This window comes from Lontra canadensis, unplaced genomic scaffold (assembly GCF_010015895.1).
Source record: "Lontra canadensis isolate GAN:19392208 unplaced genomic scaffold, GSC_riverotter_1.0 scaffold205, whole genome shotgun sequence".
Lineage (NCBI taxonomy): Eukaryota > Metazoa > Chordata > Mammalia > Carnivora > Mustelidae > Lontra > Lontra canadensis.
This window is the reverse complement of record NW_022631199.1, coordinates 520123-526302: the sequence shown is the minus strand read 5'-3', so window position 1 is coordinate 526302 and position 6180 is coordinate 520123. Positions and strand designations below refer to the sequence as shown.

The following is a 6180-nucleotide window of genomic DNA, read 5'->3' as shown; positions in this document are numbered from 1 at the left end:
GCATTCAGCCCCGAGACACCCCCTCGACAGCCAGCCCAGAACACGCCCCCACGGTCAGCCCGGAGCCCCTGGCACTCGGCCCCTGCTTGCGGCCCTGCCCAAACCCTTGCCCGCTCCCCCGCACCCTGCACCCCGCATCTCAGCATCGCAGACCTGGCGGATGGGCTCGCCCAGCGCCTCCAGCGTGCCTGGGTAGTTCTCCATGAGCGACACGTGCAGCCGGTTCTCCGCACGCTGCGGCAGGGCGGACACCACCGCATAGGCCTGCTGCAGAAGGGCACAGCTCTGCCCGCTCCTCGCCTTGTTGCGGATCAGCTCCTGGGGGACACGGCGTCAGGCCTCCGCCCAGCGGCCCCGCAACCAGGCCTAGGAGGGGGCTGGGAGCGCACCCCTACCTTGAGCAGGGCCTGGTACTGCTGGACCCGCTCCACGGGCTGCTCCAGGAAGTGCTGCAGGGGCGGCGGGGGCGGCTGCGAAGGGTCTGCGGCAGACAGCACCTCCTCTGTGTACTTCTGCGGGTGCCGCGGGGCACAGCGGGGGACAGGGCAGGGTCAGCAGAGCCAGAGATGTGGGGGGCTGGGGCAGCAGGGGGCACATGGGTGCCTGCCTCCTCCCCGGCCGGCCGCACCCCTGCCCCGCTGCACAGGCACACACACGCGCACACACACCGCCGCTCCTCCCGGCCAGCCGCACCCCTGCCCCACTATGTCACCAACGGAAGGTAAGCACGGGGCTCCAGGGGCTATACTTTGCTCAGTAAGCTGTGGGGCCAGGGCTGGGGGGCACCTTGTAGAACTCCTGCACAGCCGTGCCCACCACTGCTGACTCGGCCTGCACGCGGCCCACCAGGAACTCCAGGTACTTCTCAAAGGCTGCCTGGTTCTTGATGAAGCACATGGCCACATCGTCATCTGTGTCACAGCTCTGCAGCTCCTGCTGGAAGCTACAGCAGAGGGCACAATAGTTGGGGGAGAGCGAGGCCTCAGGTCTGGGAGGAAACAGGCTACCGCCCAGGGCTGGGCTGTGTGGTTGCTTGGGACTGAGTGCGCTGTGCTGTGGGGGCCATAGGGGTGGTGGTGGGGGCGTCTGTGCGCGTGAGCATCTGTGTGCATGCATGCAGCAAAGGGTGTGTTCATGCAACCTTGCCCATGTGCTGCATGTGCCATGTACACATGTGCCTGTTTGAGGCCACACGTGGAGGCATGTGCCTGTAGACGCATGTCTATGTGCGTGCAGATCTGTGTGCAGACACGTGTGCTCTATGTGCCATGTGCCCACACGTGCAGGCGTGTGCATGGGGATGCAAGCGTGCATGCGTATCTGTGTGCATGAGCATCTCTGTGTGCAGACACGTACACACATGCCCACACGTGCAGGCGTGTGCAGGCGTGTGCATGGGGATGCAGGCGTGTGTGTGAGCAAGTGTGCACGTGTGGCTGGCATGCATGTGTGCACATCTGAGGGCCCACCTGCCTACCCACCTGCTGTGGAAGTGGCTGATGTCCTGCACGTTGCGGAAGATGACCGCCTTCTGGCTGGCCACAGCCGTGGGCACGTGCGGGCAGCGGTCCAGGTGCTGGATGTGGTGCTCCAGGAACTGCAGCTTGCCCACAAAGGCCTGCTCAGAGCCCAGCAGCTCCTGGATGATAGAGCTGGGCGGGGACAAGGGAATAGAGAGGCAAGGGCTTGTCCCAGAGTCTGCGCAGCCCACCACCCACGGTCCGAGCAAGCCTGGCAAAGTGGTGGAGGGAGGCAGCCCCACCTCTGTCCCGCCACTGCCACCACAAAGCTGTTCCTGCCCCACCTGCCAGCCCCTCACCTCAGCCTCATCTTGTATTCGTCTTCAGACACTGCCTCCCCTGGGAACTCGGGGGCCTCACTGGGCCCCCACTCGGGCGACAGCTGCTATGAAAATGGGGGACAGTGGCAGATGGCCTCAGCTCTGGCCCTGCCCTATGGGAGTTAGGCTCCTGGCCTCACAGTGACAACACACCCGGGGGCCCCGCCCAGCCATCCAGTACCTTGAGCCGCTTGTCTAGGTAGGCAGGGGACACCCAGCCTTGCCGTGAGGGGCTGGACTTGGTGGGCTTGGTGCGTACAAGCCAGCGCAGGGGGTGGGCCGAGTCCAGCACCTCCACGTACTGGCCCTCCCGCAGGGAGATGGCGTCCGGCTCGGCCCCCAGGGGCAGGTAGTCAGCCGTGACCACATAGATATCGAAGATCTGGGGGCATGATGCGGAGTCAGATCTGGGTGGGAGCCAGCCTGATATCCCGAGACCCCAGCAGCCCCCAAAGACCCTAGAGGAGCGGGGGACCCGGGCAGGAGCTAGACTGGCCCCCCAAGGCCTGAGCAGCCCCCAAAGACCCCGGGTGGGGGAAGCCGGGCAGGAGCTGGCCTGACCTCCTGAGGCCCCAGCAGCCCCCAAAGACCCCAGAGGGGCGGGGGACCCGGGTGGGAGCCAGCCAGGCCTCCTGAGGCTACAGGGTGCCCAGTGTATTAATTCGGGTGAGAAGCCATCCTGAGACTTCATACAGTTTCAGCACAGGCTCAGCATTCTCTGCTGATGGAAATCCCGTCACGGGGTGGCAGAGGGGATGGCCACCGAGACGTGTGGCCCCCCATCCCACCAGTGCCCTACCCACCCCTGCCAGTCAGAGCACCTCGCCTCGGGAGTCCCCATCCTCCGACTCTGAGGATGACTCCTGGACACTGGAGGAGGGGCGGGAACGGCCGTGCCGGGGGGATGCAGATGGTGTCTTGGATTCCTCATCACTGTCCCCTCCAGGCACCTGCAGCTTGGCTGGGGGACACAGGGCACATGATCCCCAGGAAGGGCCTGCACCCCTGTCCCCTCCCCAGTGGTGTCCAGGGCACGTGAACAAGGCACAGCCCAGTTCCCGGGGCACGGCCAGCAGTGCCCTCACCCTGCGTGATCTTGGCCGACACGATCTCGGTGATCTGGGACGTGAGCTTCTGCAGGAACTCTTCTGTGCCCACCTCAGCCAGGGACAGGTGGCCACGGGCCTCCACCGCCGTGGGCTCTGCTAGGGGCCAGAACCCAGCTCAGCTGGTCGTGTGCCTCGCAGACTTGCCCAGGTACCCCCTCCAGGCCCTGCCCCAGGCTCCGGCCTCAGCAGTGCCAAGGATGGCACAGACTTGAGACCATTACTGCCGGAAGCTTGGCAGGGTCGGGTTAAGGGCTCATGAGGGCTGCCTGGGTGAGTGGGGGTCAGCCAAGAAGTGACCCCAAAGGGGGGCAACCAGCACGCAGAGCACATGACCCTCCCTTCCCGCCCATGGTGCAGACTCGATTTCCGTTGAAGTCACAAATCCCCCAGGGTTGGGGAGGCCCTGTGTGGGTGGTGGGAAGGGGACAGAAGGACCCTGCTGGGGAGTGGGGGAGAATCCAGGACGGAAGAGGTCTCCATGGTGGCAGCCCATCACCTGCCCGCCCCTTCCCTTGCCCTGCCCTCACCCAGCCCTCAGAGGCCACCACCTGCGTCCGGACCCGGCACCCGCAGCTCTGAGCTCTGAGCCCAGGGCCGGCAGGGTCCCCAGATCCACAAGGCTCAGAATCAGGCCCCATGGAGGGCAAGCAGTCATTTCTGGGCCTGTAGAGCTGGGGCTGCCCCCTCCATGCCTCACCCCTACACGAGGGGCACGTCAGCCCCCACCCTGCTCCCAACCAGCCTGTACCTGTCCTCTGCCCGGCGATATCAGCGGCGAACCCCGTGGTCTTTGTCATCTGTGCAGACACGGCTTGGGCCCTAAAGGGAGCGGTGTCCTGAGAGAGTGCCTTCACCGGAGCCCTCCTCTTACAAGGGGACACTGAGGCTCAGAGAGGGCTGCAGTCCAGACAGGATGCCCTGTCCAGGGCCAGTGCTGCTGCTGGCCTGCTCCCCCGCACTCACCCCTGCAGGAAGGTGGAGATGAGGGCCTCCTTCACTCCCGCGTGCTCCTCTGCGGCGCCCGCCTCCTTGGGCACTGTCAGGAGAACAGAGTGAGCCCCCAGGATGACGGCCCACAGCCCTGAGCCAGTGCTGGTTGGGACCCGTTCAGCACGTCCTGGCCCGAGGGAGCCCCCAGATGGACACGCTCAGGGTGGCCGGGGGCCTGGGGAGGGCCTCCGCCCGCGGAGCACAGCCTGCAGGACACAGCCTGGCAGCTGGCCCAGGGGCTGTGTCTGGGGTCTCCCCAGCTCCGGCAGGGGTGGTGGTTGCTGGGTCAGTGACCCCCGTCGACTCACAGCCAGAGACGTGCAGGCTGGCGGAGCAGAGGGCCTGGCCCGCGGCATTGGTGGCGAGGCAGGTGTAGGTGCCCTGGTGCTGTCGGCCCACGTCCAGCAGGACCAGACTGTGCTGCTGGGCCGAGCGGGCCACCGTGTAGCCTGGTGAGTCCCGGCCGATCCACAGCACGCCCCGCCCAGCCTCTTCCCGCAGCCAATGCACCGTGGGGGCCGGAGAGCCTGGGGGAGAGGCAAGAGCCCATGGGGAAGGGGCTCCCGCAGCTGCGGGCACCTCAAATCTGCCTGGGGGGCTTTGAGCAGGGGCAGGAGGGGCCTGTTCTGGTCTTCCCGGGTGGGGTCCTGGGTGGGGGCAGGGAGGGGCCTGCTCTGAGCCTCCCTGGGTGGGGGTCCTCCATGGGGGCATGGTGAGGTCTGCTCTGAGCTCCCTGGGTGGGGGTCCTGGGTGGGGGCAGGGAGCTAGGAGAGCCTTACCTTCCACCTTCACCGAGAAGGTGATGCTGGAACCTGTCTTTACTTTCTTGGAGGTGAATCTTTCCAGGAACCGGGGTGGCACCAGCTGTTGGCCCACATCTGGAGATTCGGCAAACACTGGTGATGACCGCATGTCGAGCCCCGTCCCTGCTGGGGAGCATGGCCTCTAGGGGCCCCTGCTGCAGCCCCAGCCCCAGGTCCCAGCCTCATCCCGCCTGGAGCCTGGGTCTCTGCAGCCTGCCCCCAACCCTGCTCCATCTGCAAGGTGGTATCCCTCATGCCCTTGGGCAACCCACCCACCCACCCTCTGCCCACCCATGGGCTCACCCGATGCAGGCTTCTCTTCGGGATCTTTGGGGCCTGAAAGAGGCAAGAAACAGAGCTCAGGCCTATAGCGCAGGGGGCCTATGTCCCCAGGGGGCCTGTCTCTCCAGGGCCCGTGCACCTGCAGGGGTTGGGGTCCCCATTCCTAGACTCAGACCATGCAGGGAGCACACCCCGAGGCTCCAGAGATCCAGTGTGAGGCCTTCCACCCCGTGGCCCCAGGAGTGTGGGGGTCGCTCTGCAGTGGACACAAGGTCACACTGAAGGTCAGAGGGGAGTCTGGGCAGCGCTGGGTCCCTCAGACACTGCTGGCTCAGGTGTGACGTGGAGGCACCTGGAGGTGCTCAGGGCTTTGGACACAAGGACGTACAGACCTCTCCTCCCATGGGAACTGCTGGCCTCTTCCTCCGCACTGTTCACGGTGTCCCCACACTTGCCTGGGTCTGCGTCATGGACCCCATGCCCCCCACCGAGCCGGTGCCCATGGACCGAGGTGGCCCAGGTGTGGACACCCTGTCCCAGGGACCCACCTCGGACAAGCAGCCGTGCAGACGAGTAGGCCGCGCCCACAGCGTTGCTGATGTAGGCTGAATACTGGCCAGCATCCTCACGGGTGACCGACACGACCTCCAGGGTGTGGAGCGTCTTCCTGTCTGCCATGTGGATGTGCTCAGAAGCCGTCAGGAGCTGCCCGTCTTTGAACCAGTACAGTCGGGGCGCTGGGTAGCCTGTGGCCAAGGGGTGGTGGTCAACATTGGCCTCAACCCTGGGGGCACCTGCGATGGCCCAGCCTGCACCTGCCAGCGGCCTGTCTTCCTCACCTTTCACCTTGAGCTGGAACTTGGCCAGGCGCGTGCCGGGGGCCACCTGGAGGTCCTTCAGCTCCTCCACCACCTGGGGCAGCTGGCCCTCCTCTGAGGTTGATTCCATGCCCTCTTGCTCCCGGCTGGCAGGGAGAGCAGAGAAGGTGGGGTGAGGTGGACCGGGGAGGGGTCCGGCGTCGGGGGAGTGTCAGGGGCATGAGGTGGACCGGGGAGGGGTCCGGCGTCTGGGGAGTGTCAGGGGCATGAGGTGGACCAGGGAGGGGTCCGGCATCTGGAGGGGGGGATGTCAGGGGCATGAGGTGGACTGGGGAGGG

General features: G+C 66.0%; 1 protein-coding gene across 1 annotated transcript in view; it reads right to left on the bottom strand.

Annotated features, from left to right (window-relative positions):
• Positions 1–6180, bottom strand: part of OBSCN (obscurin, cytoskeletal calmodulin and titin-interacting RhoGEF) — an 87416-nt gene that overhangs the window by 15424 nt on the left and 65812 nt on the right. Inside the window, exons 49-63 of the mRNA XM_032848485.1 lie at positions 5864–5988; positions 5573–5770; positions 5046–5078; positions 4719–4817; positions 4248–4466; positions 3913–3985; positions 3698–3768; positions 2926–3045; positions 2662–2801; positions 2022–2222; positions 1820–1905; positions 1482–1652; positions 787–943; positions 396–512; positions 154–318 (exon numbers count right to left, since the gene is read on the bottom strand). Of these exons, the coding sequence (XP_032704376.1) occupies positions 154–318; positions 396–512; positions 787–943; positions 1482–1652; positions 1820–1905; positions 2022–2222; positions 2662–2801; positions 2926–3045; positions 3698–3768; positions 3913–3985; positions 4248–4466; positions 4719–4817; positions 5046–5078; positions 5573–5770; positions 5864–5988 (1975 nt within the window). The remainder of the gene's footprint in view (positions 1–153; positions 319–395; positions 513–786; positions 944–1481; positions 1653–1819; positions 1906–2021; positions 2223–2661; positions 2802–2925; positions 3046–3697; positions 3769–3912; positions 3986–4247; positions 4467–4718; positions 4818–5045; positions 5079–5572; positions 5771–5863; positions 5989–6180) is intronic.